This window comes from Microcaecilia unicolor, chromosome 3, assembly GCF_901765095.1.
Source record: "Microcaecilia unicolor chromosome 3, aMicUni1.1, whole genome shotgun sequence".
In the NCBI taxonomy this organism is placed as follows: Eukaryota; Metazoa; Chordata; class Amphibia; order Gymnophiona; family Siphonopidae; genus Microcaecilia; species Microcaecilia unicolor.
In genome coordinates, this window is record NC_044033.1 from 264,598,697 (window position 1) to 264,614,431 (window position 15,735).

Below are 15,735 nucleotides of genomic sequence, written 5' to 3' on the forward strand. Positions count from 1 at the left end.
GGAACCCAAACACAACAGCAGAAGGAAGAAGAAGACACTAGGCAGAGCTCTAGGCGAGGCAGACTAGGCAGAGTTCAAAGTTAAACATTTTGCATGTGAAGGAAACAGTTGAAAACTTGACTATATGCTGTTTGTGACACTCTTTGTGCTCAAATAAACATGTTTTTTTTTCTCTTGACAATCTGGTTTAAGTAACACAGCTTATACTGAAATGGAAAAAAAGTTAAGTGGAGAAAATTCAATCACACCTGATGTCTTGATAAGGAACAAAGTCGTTGTCGACAAAGGTTTCATTAATTTTCTTTAGTATGTCCATGCCCTCTGTCACCTCTCCAAACACTGTGTGGACACCATCAAGATAATCTAGATTTTCTCCTGTGGTTATGAGAAACTGAAAAAGAAAAGCATAATGCTTACTGCAAGTGGTTAAGGTATGAGCACACCAGGCAGAACACGATGTCCAGAAAAAAAGGCAGAAGTCACATATAGTGAAGGCGGTGCCCAGAAGATAGTCTCTCACTGATTGGCCTGCAAGAATTTTGAACAATAAGAGAGATTTCAACTTTGCCAATTCAAAAGAAAATTATAAAAACTGAAAGGTTCAAGGTTCAAACAAGAACAACTAATAAAATTTGAAGTTTCTTCAAACAGCCTTTCATTGCTGTTCTGCACTATAGTCTGACGGTGCCTGTAATGCACACTACAATTAAACTTATCAAATTTTTCAAATGCAATGAACAGCAGCATTAGCTATGTTATTTCTAATTCAGTTGCCATAATTGTGTTCTCTACATACACTCATGTTTTTAAAATCTCCTTTATAAAACATTTCCATCCTTACCCATCTCAGTAAACTAAGGCATGTCCTGATGTGTGATGAGTCAACACAGCAAGACCACCTGAAGACTAAACAAGGAAGACCATTTTAAAATGGAGATCTTTCCTTTAGTCCCACCAGATCAGTCCAGAACTTGTGGGTGTTGCACCCTGTATATTATCATCATAGCTAAGAGCTTTGATTCAAGGCCTGACTTTGGTTCAGGATCTAAAATGAGAAAAAATCTTACAGGCCCATGACTCTACCCTGAACTCCAATGTGACTGCAGAACTCATGATCTGTTGTGACACTCTCATGCAGCAGAATGAGGAAGGGGCGAGGATGGAAAAACAGAGTAACATGGTGGTCACAGAAGTTTTAGTGAAAAATAGAACAAGATAACTCCTCAGGGAAATGACCTAGCTTTCTAAGAAAAGTTAGTCCATTATATTATTAGCATTTCTAAGTAAATAATAGCTATTAGCATTTCCAAGAAGAACTAACCAACTCATTACCATAGCCAATCAGTGTTAACCATTATATCACCATAGATCCAATAAGGTGTAATTACTGTCATATTACCTGTGTCCTGAATGGGCATATAAAAATGAGTGTACTTCCTACTTCAATAGAGAGACAGTCACAGCCAGTACCTTTGTGCAAGCAGGGCTGCTCTCCCATGAGCAACCAATCAATTGCATCTGCATTGGCAAGTAATAATAAAAGAACTGTCTTTCTTATAAGGAATAAATCCTATTGCTTTCTCATAAGTAGCCTTGGGTCTTTTATATCTGCAAATTGGCTTTGGCTGGTAATTTGGGGTGGGGGCGAAAAAGACCCTAAATAAAACATTAGAGACTCAGACCCAGAGAACACCTATGTGTAGCTGTGGTACTGTACTCCCATAAGCAATTAATTGTATATATACTTAGAGAATAATAGATAAAAGTATTTGATTGCTTATGTATTCTTTGGAGTCTCAGATACAGCAGTACTTTTGTATAGCAATGTTCCATACTGCCAGTAAGATATCACTGATCTGATAATTGTACTTCTACTTGGTAAAAAATAAGGAATCTAATTAAATTCCTAACTGATGCAGCCTTGGGTGATTTATTTCTTCCTAGGTATTGGTGGGTGGACCACCATATTGGGAGGGATAAATTCACCCTAAATAATTCAACCCATTGGCCAGCAGGTGAAGACAGAAAAACGCAGCAGTGTGTTTTGCCCTATATAAGCACCAACTATACATAAGGTCAAGCAAACTATAAAGTAGAGGCATATATCAATAGCCTGAAAAAGTCCCCACACTGTATATCAAATTTGAAAACAAACTTACAAGCAGGCATATTTTCAAAGCACTTTGGGAGGCTAAGTTCCATAGGTTTCTATGGAACTTTGGAAGGCTAAGTGCTTTGAAAATATGCCTCATAGTCACTCAAATATTATAGTTTTCCCACTCAGCTTCTGATTAATAATTAGATCTGCCACCTCTGTTAGGCAGCGGAAGCCATGGGCATTCTACTATCCTGTAAAGGATTCCACGTTCCCTCCAAATACTTAATTACCCCAACCTTGTATCTGCTTATGACAGTTTTAAACAGAGCCGCAGCAGGCTCCTTAATTAGAAAGAAACCCAGTATTCAGCAGATAAAGTAAGATAGTTTATTAGGAACAGCATCTCATCCAAAGGCAGTACAGGCAGATCAGGCATTCATATGGTAGAACAGCACTTCACGACACGTCTCTATCTAGCCTTCTGGAGTCTTCTGATCTAATACCCTTCAGACTCCCCTTTTTATACCATTTTGACTCTATTCATTCCAATGGACCCTAGCTTTCTCACCAGAGCTCTTGGCCCTTATCAGTTGATCAGAATGACTTCACATGTTCCCAAACTCTAAGTATAAACAAATTATGTTTAGGACAACATCTGCGAAGAAATGACTTCACAGGTCATTTTGCCCTCCTCAGCTCCCCCTCCCTCTACTTGCACCTGACCCATTACTAACTCTTGCATTAGCCAAAATATCTTCACTCATGACTTCTTGCAGGTGCCAGTCCCAGGATTGTTGACAAGAGCAAATGCCCCCTCCCTTGCCAGCTCTCTGGGAACTCACTTCAGCATCAGTTGCAGTGAAATATATTTTGTAAGTACTTTGAAAATATGCCTCATAGTTACATAGGGTGTGGTACAAAGTATCACAGAATTAGTACAATGTAAGAGACAAGGTATCAGAGATGACATTGCTACATAGAGTACGTCAATAGTAAGAGATGTGGGGAAAGGATTGGTGTTTGGGTAATACTAGTATTGTGGAGTTGGGTTCAAGAGTTAGGATGGTTCACTTGGGTTGGCTTGTTTGAAGAGGTAAGTCTTCAGTAGTTTCCGGAAGGGTAGGTGTTCAATGGTTTTCCTGATGTGTCGAGGTATGGCATTCCAGAGTTGGCTGCCAATAACAGAGAAGTTGGAAGCGTAGCAGGTTTTGTTTTTGAGGCCTTTGCAGTTGGGAAGATGGAGATTGAGATATGTTCGAGAAGATTTGAGCCAGTTCCTGGGTGGAAGATCAATCAGGTTGGACATATAGCTTGGAGATTCGCCATGGAGGATCTTGTGGATCATTGTGTGGGCTTTGAAGTTTATGCGTTCCTTGATGGGGAGCCAGTGAAGTTTTTTCCGTAATGGTGTCGCGCTTTCAAATCGTGATTTGCCAAAGATGAGTCTAGCTGCTGTGTTTTGGGCGATTTGGAGTTTTTTCATGATTTGGGCTTTACAACGGATGAAGATGCTGTTGCAGTAGTCGGCATGGGTGAGCACTATGGATTGTACTAGATTGCGGAAAGTTTTCTGTGGGAGGAATGGTTTTACTCTTTTCAGTACCCACATCATGTTGAACATCTTCTTCGCCGTGGCTTTTGCATGAGTTTCTAACGTTAGGTGTTTGTCTAATGTTACTCCAAGAATTTTTAAGTGGTCAGATATAGGGATTGTAACGTCAGGGGTGGTCAGAGTGGTTGGGATCTGAGTAGCGTATTGTGATGAAAGGATTAGGCATTGAGTTTTTTCTTTGTTCATTTTCATCTTAAAAGTGTTGGCCCATGATGTTAGGATGCTCATGGCAGTGGTTATTTTCTCCGAGATTTTTGTAAGGGTGGATTGGAAAGGGATGAATATGGTGACATCATCAGCGTAGATGTAGGGATTTAGACCATGTTTAGATAGGGATATTGCTAGAAGAATCATCATAAGGTTGAAAAGGATCGGGGATAGGGGTGAGCCTTGGGGGACTCCACATTTTGATGACCATGCAGCTGATATTGATGAGGTTGACTTAACCTGATAAGATCTGGTGGTGATAAAACTTTTTATCCACTTGATGTTTCCGCCGATCCCTAGTTTGTCCAGTAGTTTCGTAAGAATGCCATGGTCTACCATGTCAAATGCGCTGGATAGGTCGAACTGCAGAATAAATATTTTGTTGCCAATTGAAATTTCTTGTTTGAACGTAGTTACCAGGGTGAGTAATACTGTTTCTGTTCTGTGTGCAGGTCGAAAACCCGACTGTGATTCATGTAGTATGGAGAATTTTTGTATGAATTCATTAAGTTGGGAGGTCACTCTATTTTCCATCAGTTTGGTTAGAAGAGGGATGGAGGCCACAGGTTGATAGTTGGTGATGTCATTCGCTATTTTTTTAGGGGGGGTTTTGGTATCGGTGTAAGTAGAATATTGCCATGTTCGGAGGGGAAGGAGCCTTGTTGAAGCAGGAAATTTAAGTGGGTGATGAGTTCTGCAATAAATCGTTCTGGAGCATTTTTCATCAGATAATTGGGGCATGGATCCAGGTGGCAATGAGACTTGGAGAGTTTAGATAGTGTGGAGGAGATTTCCTCAGTGGTGAGAGGAACAAAATTTGTTCAGTAGCAATCTGCTGGGACCTCTTCAGAGTCAGGGTCTAGTTCGTCGAGGTAAGCGTCAATATTGGTGTCATCTTGTGGAATTGTTTTGCACAGATTAGTGATTTTATCGTTGAAGAATTTGGCCATCTGGTCGGCGGATGGACAGTTTGAGGGTGAAGTTGTAACTGGGTTCGTGTTAAGAAGGCTTTTTATGATTTTGTATTGTTTTTTTATGTCTGTTCCTGTGGTTGTGATTTGTTTTGTGTAGTAAGTTCTTTTGGCTCGCTTAATGTCATTCTTGTATTTCTTTTGTGTTTGTTTCCAAGCGTTAAGGGTGATATCATTTTTTGATTTGCTCCAGATCTTTTCAAGTTTCCTGGTTTCTTTTTTTTAAAGTCCTCGCTGAACCATGGAGACGGTTTTTTCTTTGAGTTTAGGGTTTTGGAGTGTAGTGGAGCAATACCATCTAGAATGAGTTTACATCTGTGGTCCCAGTCTGTAAGGAAGTGGTTTGAGTTTGGGTCTATTGACCAATTATTGTCGTAGATACGTCCCCAGAAGGTTTCCTTTTCAATCCGTCCTCTGGTTTCAATTGTTGTGGGTTCTTCAGATAAGTTGATAACTATTTCAAAACGTTTTCTACACAAGAAGAAATTGCTTTGTTAAAAATGCAGTATGAATTTACAGTAATAAACATTTGCACTTATATGAATATTGACAAGTGGACTGATGACAATTCTGAGTCGGCTCGGTTGCTGCTTGTAAGGGAACTTGACAATATGCTGCTTCTGACTGGTCCATAAGAATTGAGTGGGAAAATTATGATATTGCAGTGACTTACAAGTTTGTTTTCAAATTTGATATACAGTGTGGGGGCTTTTTCAGGCTGTTGCAGCTCCAGCACATCAGTCATTTAAAACTCTATATCTGATCTTCAAGGCCCTTTAAAGGAAATGGTCCCGAGTACTTGAACAGGATGACCTTCTACACGAAGGCGGTAGAACGAGAGGACATGAAATGAGATTAAAGGAAATGAGATTAAAGGGGGGCAGACTCAAGAAAAATGTCAGAAAGTATTTTTTCACGGAGAGAGTAGTGGGTGCTTGGAATGCCCTCCCGCGGGAGGTGGTGGAAATGAAAACCGTAACGGAATTCAAACATGCATGGGCTAAGCATAAAGGAATCCTGTGCAGAAGGAATGGATCCTCAGGAGCTTAGTCGAGATCGGGTGGCAGAGCCGGTGGTGGGAGGCAGGGCTGGTGGTTGGGAGGCGGGGATAGTGCTGGGCAGACTTATACAGTCTGTGCCAGAGCCGGTGGCGGGAGGCGGGGATAGTGCTGGGCAGATTTATACGGTCTGTGCCAGTGCCGGTGGTTGGGAGGCGGGGATAGTGCTGGGCAGACTTATACGGTCTGTGCCCTGAAGAGCACAGGTACAAATCAAAGTAGAGTATACACAAAAAGTAGCACATATGATTTATCTTGTTGGGCAGACTGGATGGACCATGCAGGCCTTTTTCTGCCATCACCTACTATGTTACTAAGGTCCTCTTCAAGGACTATCGCTAACCATACCCTCTCCAAAAGACATTACACGATGTGATACCCACAATCGAGCCTTCTCCGGAGTAGCCCTCATACTCTGGAATGCACTGCTTGAAAGGCTCCGCTTAACACAAGACTATCTCTACTTCAGGAAGAAGGTGAAAGGTTGGCTCATCAACCAGGCCTTTAATGGAAGTAACTAACTTGTTAGTCTCACTCACACACAGTAAAGGAGTGACACAGGCTGCAGCAGGACATGTTTATCCACTCCTACCCTAGCTGATACAATATTTACTACTACTACTACTATTTAACATTTCTAAAGTGCTACCAGGGTTGCACAGTGCTGTACAATTAACAAAGAAGGAGCTTACAATCTAAAGGACAAAAAGTGCAGTCAATCAAGATTGAGGCAGTCTAGATTTCCTGGATAGAGGTACAATGGTTAGGTGCCGAAAGCGACATTGAAGAGGTGGGCTTTGAGCAAGGATTTGAAGATGGGTAGGGAGGGGGCTTGGTGTATGGGCTCAGGGAGTTTATTCCAAGCATAGGGTGAGGCGAGGCAGAAAGGGCGGAGTCTGGAGTTGGCGGTGGTGGAGAAGGGTACTGAGAGGAGGGATTTGTCCTGTGAGCGGAAGTTACGGGTAGGAGCGTAAGGGGAAATGAGGGTAGAGAGGTAGTGAGGGGCTGCAGATTGAGTACATTTGTAGGTTAGTAGGAGAAGCTTGAACTGTATGCAGTATCTGATCGGAAGCCAGTGAAGTGACTTGAGGAGAGGGGTGATATGAGCATATCGGTCTAGGCGGAAGATAAGACGCGCAGCAGAGTTCTGAACGGATTGAAGGGGGGATAGATGGTTAAGTGGGAGGCCAGTGAGGAGTAGGTTGCAGTAGTCAAGGCGAGAGGTAATGAGAGAGTGGATGAGAGTTCGTGTGGTGTGCTCAGAGAGGAAAGGGCGAATTTTGCTGATGTTATAGAGAAAGAAGCGACAGGTCTTGGCTGTCTGCTGGATATGGGCAGAGGAGAGGGAGGAGTCGAAGATGACTATAAGGTTGCGGGCAGACACCAAAACGGAAGAGCCAGTGGCATCCCCCTGCCGCAGCATGCTGTCGGAAAGCCACCAATCCGTACTGTGCTGGGCTGCAGGAAGCCACCTTTGTCTGCGTTGGTATTCCTGGGAAATCGGAAACCATTGCTGAAGCAGAGCAAGCTGTAGCGGTCTCATGTGAGCTCTCGCCAAGGGAACTCCCTCTATGGTGGCCGTCATCGATGAACTTAGGCAGCAGAAACTTCTGATACGTAGATTGCAATAAAGACAGATTCATATTGCTGCCTGAAGTCATTTTCAGGAGTTGGCCTGAATATTAAAAAAATGACTTTTTCACACCATGCGCTGTAGATAAGTCACTGTCTGTATGAAAAGCATGCAGTGCTTCATGTACATAACATACACATAGTTACTCGTTCATATATTGTGGGATATAAATGCCATAAATAAATAAATATACAAATACACTCATTTATTTTATTTGCAGTCTTTTATGATTCAATTTTAGCAAAACACAAAAGCTCCACACCTTCATTTGCTCTTCACAGAATCAACGTATTTATTAAAGGAGGAGTTGACTGTTTAGAGCAGCAAGTGGAAAACCAGAGAAGCCAAGGTTCAAATCCTACTGACACTCTGTGACCTTGGACAAGTCACCTTAGCCAGTCAAAAGAGACGCTAAGGAAGGAGATTTTTCCCTCCATCCCCCCATAATCTCGCTCTCATCTCCATACTTTTGACACTGTTGGCTCCGAGCATGAGCATGCACAAAATCCCTGCAACTATTCCTCTAAATAAGACAGAGAAGCAAGCTCCTACGAGTATACGGTATAGCACTGTAACACACAGCTACATAGTCACAGATAAGAATTTCAACTTCTGAGTCAGCTATGTTGAAAGTCTACTTTAGCTAATAATACCACTAAAGGAACGCTACCCTAATATTAAACCACTGGTATCTACACGAGAAACACTGGTAATAATTCTAGAAAAAGCAGCGACAGTTTCAATAAATAAGGTTTCAAGAACACTTACAGAAGATGTAACCTAATTACTCTTAAAAATGAATCTCCCTAGATATAAAAATGACACGGTACACTTGAGCAACCCTTTAAAATTTCAGCTCAACAGTTTCTTCCTGCTCCTTCACGCTCTCAGGCAAACTGGAATCAAGACATTATTGTGCTACAAGTCTACAGTCAGAATAACCAATATTTCCTCCTGCCCCTAGCCCAGTGGCGTAGCAAAGGCCATCCATTCTGGGCTGAGGCCCACCCAAAAAATCAGTGCTCTGTTGGTGTGGCTGTCAGAGATCCAGAAGCACCACCAGTCGAAGACCTCCCCCGGCAAAAGGAACACTTCCACCCTGTGCAGCTGTGTTCCCAAGCTGCTGTGCCCCACCCCTTCCGCATGCTTAGTGTGTATGCATAAGTGGAGGCTGGCTGTGTCATTGGCTCAAGGACAATGCCTCCGGCTGCAAAGGGTGTAAGTGTTCCTTCTGCTGGGACTTGCACATTTCTTCCAGCTTAGGTATTTCTTTTGGTTTTGGGGAGGGGGCACAAGAGGGGCAAGGAGGGTGGTGAAAGAGATAAATTTTGGGCTTGGGCCCACCCTAAATCGGCCATCAGACTATGCCACTGATCTAGCCCAATCACCACACACCTTAAAATGTAGCCATTAGATCGGTGCTGCTCAAACTTTTAGCCCCAAATGATGAAAAAAAAAATAGCAGGTCTCTACTCTTATTCCTTCGCTTATCCAAAGTAAGAAGGCAGCAACAGCAGCAGTGTAGCAACAGTGGAAGAATTCAGCACAGAGAATGAGAGTTAGTGCACTCACAGACCCCCATATGCTGCACTGGTTTCCAGTCTAACAGGAATCCCACATAGGAGGAGGGGGTGAAGGCCTTGTCACTTCTGGACATAGGTAATAGTGGATGTCGAGAGAGAGAGGGAAAATGGATTTGTTTCTCTAACCTCATTCATTGACATGAACCACAGTCTGGGAACCAGTGCTTTAATGTTGCTTGATGTGCAATGGTTGGAAATCTTGTGAACACTCTCTCTATAATACCAGCTCCAGCCCCAGCTGGCCTCAGAACAGAAGACAGGTTTATGAATTCAGCCTGGATTTTATTTATTTTTAAATGAGAAGTAACATTGTGCATTGCCATGTAACTTAACTGGCTAATTCAAAGAATTTGTTTTCTTTTTTTTTTACACATATGTAGTTAATACAGATGCTCAAAATTTTGGTGGCTCTGTGCAAGCATACCATGTTCTTTTAAGTGTTTAATAAAGCAAGTAAGACTGCTTAAACAACTCAGGGTACCATTCATCACTTCCTCCTTCCCAGAGGATAAAAATAACTTCTTTCACGCTCTCCCAAACATCAGACATTATCATCTAGTTCCCCAGCTCTGGGTCTACCTTGGTATTTTCCTTCATTTAATGGCTGGCTTTATCATAAAGCTCTCACCAAGATGCAAAACAAAGAAAAAACAAAAACAAATTTATCTCCTTTGACGATGGTTTCCCTACATCCCAGCTCCCTTACAATAATAATCCCCATCAATTTTCTTCATAGCTGATCCCACCCTATCATACAGCTTGCCATCATTACAATCATTTATCATTCTATATATGTTCATCCAATTACAGTATTAAAGTAGCCAGGAGTCAGTCTACTCTTACACCCTCCAGTCAAGTTATGAAAAGACCTGGCCTCCAGGCTTTTGCCTGTTTTCTAAACAAAAGACAGACCTCATTGTGTCAAAGGTCCTCCAGAAGCAAGTTCATAGCTAGGAAGCACAGTACCTAAAAGCAGACTGCCTCATACTAGACAGTAATTTCCTGAAGAGTCTCCTCTCTTTGATCGTTACAGAAACGGGCCCTAGTCTGCTCACCTGAGATCCGTGCTGGCCATTTCCATTGTTCACCATGGACACTGTTCCTTTCTTCTTGTGTTTGATTCTCGGTGTTTTTTCTGCCTCAAAATACCTAGCTTGGTCCCCATAAAGTTTACTGGAAAAAAAATAAAATAAAAAGAGCAGAAAATTCATACATGGAATTAAACAATAGTTTTAAAAAAAATTATTAATGAAAAATATTAAAGTTTTATATTTTAATTTATTTGTGGCATTTATACCCCGCTCTTTCCCGCTCGATAGCAGGTTCAGTGCGGCTTACGAATTATGGTAACATAGTAGATGACGGCAGAAAAAGACCTGCATGGTCCATCCAGTCTGCCCAAGACAAACTCATATGTGTATACCTTACCTTGAATTTGTACCTGTCCTTTTCAGGGCACAGACCATATAAGTCTGCCCAGCAGTATTTCCCGCCTCCCAACCACCAGTCCCGCCTCCCATCAGCGACTCTGGTACAGACCGTATAAGTCTGCCCTCCCCTATCCTCACCTCCCAACCACCACCCCCTCTCCCATCAGCGGCTCTGGTACAGACCGTATAAGTCTGCCCTCCCCTATCCTGGCCTCCCAACCACCACCCCCTCTTCCCCCCAACTGCTCCGCCACCCAATTTCAGCTAAGCTTCTGAGGATCCATTCCTTCTGCACAGGATTCCTCTTTGCATATCCCACGCATTTTTGAACTCCGTTACCGTTTTCATCTCCACCACCTCCCGTGGGAGGGCATTCCAAGCGTCCACCACCCTCTCCGTGAAAAAAATACTTCCTGACATCTTTCCTGAGTCTGCCCCCCTTCAATCTCATTTCATGTCCCCTCGTTCTACCGCCTTCCCATCTCCGGAAAAGATTCGTTTGCGGATTAATACCTCTCAAATATTTGAACGTCTGTATCATATCACCCCTGTTCCTCCTTTCCTCCAGGGTGTACATGTTCAGGTCAGCAAGCCTCTCTTCATACGTCTTGGAATGTAAATCCCATACCATCCTCGTAGCTTTTCTTTGCACCGCTTCCATTTTTTTTTTTTTTTTTTTCATATTTTTATTAAGGTTTTACAAGTATAACACAAAACAACCAAAAAGAAACAGTAACAATAATCCATGGCAAAGTTAATAACCAAAAATAAAAAGGCAGAACAACATACCATGACAATACCCATAGCAAACCAGCAATTATACAATTATCAGGTAGTGCTATTAGGAGTCTGACAAAATGAATCCAAACGAGCCCAGGTCTTCAAGACAGATTGAACACAACGTTGCCTATGGGCTAGTATAGTTTCATATTTCCTAATCACACACACGTTACTCCACCATTCATTATAATTGAGATGTACATTATTTTTCCAATTTAAAACAATTAAATGTAAAGCAACCGCTAACAAAATGTTAAACAATTTCTTATCGGATTCTAAAAGAGAGAGGTTAGGAGAAGAGGCTCTTAAAAGCACAATATCATAAGAGATCCATTTTTTTAACATCCTTCGCAAGATACGGCCTCCAAAACTGAACACAATACTCCAGGTGGGGCCTCACCAACGTCTTATACAGGGGCATTAAAACCTCCTTTCTTCTGCTGGTCACTCCTCTCTCTATACAGCCTAGAAATCTTCTAGCTACTGCCACTGCCTTGTCGCACTGTTTCGTCGCCTTCAGGTCCTCAAATACTATCACCCCAAGATCCCTCTCCCCGTCCATGCCTATCAGACTCTCCCCGCCTAATACATACGTCTCCCTTGGATTTCTACTCCCTAAGTGCATCACTTTGCATTTCTTCGCATTGAATTTTAATTGCCAAACGTTAGACCATTCTTCTAGCTTCTTCAAATCTTTTTTCATGTTTTCCACACACTCCGGGGTGTCCACTCTGTTGGAAAACTTGGTGTCATCCGCAAAAAGGCTAACCTTACCCTTGTAACCCCTCGGCAATGTCACTCACAAATATATTGAATAGAATCGGCCCCAGCACCGATCCCTGAGGCACTCCACTACTCACCTTTCCCTCCTCCGAGCGAACTCCATTCACCACCACCCTCTGGCGTCTGTCTGTCAACCAGTTCCTAATCCAGTTCACCACTTCGGGTCCTATCTTCAGGCTGTCTAGTTTATTTAAGAGCCTCCTGTGGGGAACCGTGTCGAAAGCCTTGCTGAAATCTAAGTAGATGACGTCCATAGCACGTCCTTGATTTAATTCTCCTGTCACCCAGTCAAAGAATTCAATGAGATTTGTTTGGCACGATTTCCCTTTGGTGAAACCATGTTGTCTCGGATCTTGCAACTTATTGGCTTCCAGGAAATTCACTATCCTTTCCTTCAGCATGGCTTCCATTACTTTTCCAATAACCGAAGTGAGGCTTACCGGCCTGTAGTTTCCAGCTTCTTCCCTATCCCCACTTTTGTGAAGAGGGACCACCTCCGCCGTTCTCCAATCCCTCGGAACCTCTCCCGTCTCCAAGGATTTATTAAACAAGTCTTTAAGAGGACCCGCCAGAACCTCTCTGAGCTCCCTCAGTATTCTGGGGTGGATCCCGTCCGGCCCCATGGCTTTGTCCACCTTCAGCTTTCCAAGCTGTTGATACACACTCTCTTCTGTGAACGGCGCTCTATCCACCTCACTCTCAGGTGTACTTTTGCTAGTCCCTCTCGGTCCTTCCCCAGGGTTTTCTTCAGTGAAAACAGAACAAAAAGTATCTATTTAGCAAATTGGCTTGGAGACGGGAGAGGTTCCGAGGGATTGGAGAACAGCGGAGGTGGTCCCTCTTCACAAAAGTGGGGATAGTTTTATATTTTAATTTATTTGTGGCATTTATACCCCGCTCTTTCCCGCTCGATAGCAGGTTCAGTGCGGCTTACGAAGTATGGTACAAAGTATCACGGAGATAATACAGGTATGGAAACAATGTATCACAGAGATAACATAATTACATAGAGTGGGTTCAGTGCGGCTTACAAAGTATGGTACAAAGTATCACAGAGATGACACAAAGTATGGAACAAAGTGTCGCAGAGATGACATAATTACATACTATAAAGAGACCAATAATATGTTAATTTTTAAAAATATACAGAAAATGGCATTAGGGGGGGGGGGGGGGGGGGGAATAGTGGTAACTGGCTTGCAAGCTGCTTCCAGCTGCGGTTTGAGTTAACCCTGGATATTCAATGCTGGGGTATGCACAGATTCAAGTACTGAATATCCAGGTATGACCGCTGACACAGAAGTAACACCAGGCATCGGCCAATATTCTGACTGATGACCAGTTTACTAACCACATAAAGGGCCTCTTTTATGAAACCGCACTAGCGGTTCCCGGTACGGCAATGATGACAAAGCCCATTCACTTTGAATGGGCTTTCAGCACTGCTGCACGGGAACCACTAGTGCGGTTTCATAAAAGAGGTCCAAAGTTAGGACAGCTGTTTTGCTGTCCTAACTTTATGCAGCTACTTAGCTGATTAGCAGACTGAGTATCACTACTAACCTGCTAAATTAATGTTCTGCCCCCGGCCTGCCCCTAATCTAACTAATTAAGAGACTGACCGGTTAGCAGGGATATTCAGTGGCACTAACCGGTTAAGTGCTGCTGTATATCTGGGACTGGCTAGCTCAGTGGGGTTAAACCAGGCAAGAACCTCTCCTGTCCAGTTAAACCCTTTGAACATGCTCCCATAGTCTCTACTTTATTCTTTATTTCCAACATTCTCTTTGCATTTTTGATTGCTGCTGCCAAAGTAAACTGAGAATTTCAAGATACAGATTAACATCGTTATAACACAGTGCTTGGGGTCCAAAGAATCACACTGCAGTATAAGCGGATTGCATTAGAAATTTCTACCCATTTTTCTGCATTCAACTTATACCGTACCTGCTATCAATTTTGCATGCCTCTTGTTTTTCAACGTGATAACTGAAGACCATAGAATAACAATACTGTATATAAATCATGTTTCAATCTTTTATTGATGTATTGTACAATTGTCTAGAATTAAGATGAAAAAGGAAATCATAGTGCACTCTGTATTTATTAAACCTATGAGAATAAATGAGAGATTCAAACCGCCATCTTGTCCATACAATAAAGAATTTAAGTCGCCAAGATTCTATAGTGGCCCCACTCTCCCTATCAATGAACACTTCCAGCACTCTTTTCTGTGAGGCCTTCATTAATGTATCTTTCCAAGAACTGTTTGGCGGTGGCAACATCTTCCTCTGTAAGGTCTTCAAAATCATTTTCTTCATCACCATCACTGTCTACCTGGGAGATATCCAGGACTATACTTGCACCAGTTAGGTTTCTCCAACATTTAGTAATGCAGATTTTTGTGATCACATTCCAGGCTTCATCACCAATATAAAAAAACTTCCTTTAGGTGTAGCTTCTTTAAAAATGCAGTAACTGAATCCTCACTCATAATTATTCGCTGTATCGGTGTCTTTCAGAAGTTCATCTTGAACATTGATATAATACCTTGATCGAGCAGATGTAATTTTGATGTGGCGTTTTTGGGCAAGTAGCTGACTCAGGTTTTGCCATCTCTACTTATTAGGCTATCAGCCAACGGATGGGTAGGGCAGTTATCTAGCAATAACAAAGCTTTGGAATCGGAACCTTGTTGCCATAAGCGTTTTACCTCGGGTATGAACTGCTGATGAAACCAGTTTTCGAAAATGCTGGAAGTCAATCCATGCATTTTTTGCTAAACTTGTAGGAAAAAGGCATAGAGGTCATGTTCACATGGTGGAAGACCATGGTGATTGAAACTTGCCTACACAAAGTGGCTTCAGTTTGTGATTTCCTGTTTGGTTAACATATAAAAGAATGTCTTTCATTTGCTTGCTTTCACTGATCGTCATTCTTGCAAGCCAGAATGGTATTTGTTAACATTTTGTAACATAGTCTGATCTCATCTGAGTTATACACCTGTTCTGTGATATAGCCGCCATCTCAAATTATCTTCTGAAGTTGGGCGGGGTTCGAGCATGTGGTTTCATCATAAGCTGAACATCTCTCTCCTGAAATATCAGTTTTGGTTACCCCATGTCATCTTTTAAAGTGATTCAGCCATCCACTACTTGCTGTAAATGATGTTGACTCATTTCTGTGAAGATCTTTGTGAATGTTTTTTTGCTTGCGTTTGCAGATGGAGTCTTTCTTGGACAAACCACTGAAACATAGGTTTATCCAACTGGCTGTCTTGAGGTTGCCACAAATGTTTTCGCTTCAGTCCATCGTCTGTTTCTATGGACTTAGCTGCATCACAAAGTTTCTCCTCCTCCTTTTTTCATCCACGAACTGTTGACTTGTTCACTGCTAGGTCTCTAGCCACTTGGGTTTGCTGGACTCCAGATTTGATTCTATTAAGCGCAGCAATTTTTATTTCCAAACTAAACTTCTTCCATTTGAGGTTTCAGACATTTCTATAATCCAAGGAGGTATGATTAACATGAGACAGCGTGCTTGGCTCCGAGTGGGTGGAGAGGCTTCGGCACTGTGCCAT

General features: G+C 42.4%; 1 protein-coding gene across 1 annotated transcript in view; it reads right to left on the reverse strand.

Moving 5' to 3' along the window:
- PPIL4 (peptidylprolyl isomerase like 4) overlaps nucleotides 1-15,735 on the reverse strand; it is a 160,581-nt gene that overhangs the window by 110,226 nt on the left and 34,620 nt on the right. The window contains exons 4-5 of the mRNA XM_030198052.1: nucleotides 10,218-10,335; nucleotides 249-391 (exon numbers count right to left, since the gene is read on the reverse strand). Coding sequence (XP_030053912.1) covers nucleotides 249-391; nucleotides 10,218-10,335 — 261 coding nt within the window. The remainder of the gene's footprint in view (nucleotides 1-248; nucleotides 392-10,217; nucleotides 10,336-15,735) is intronic.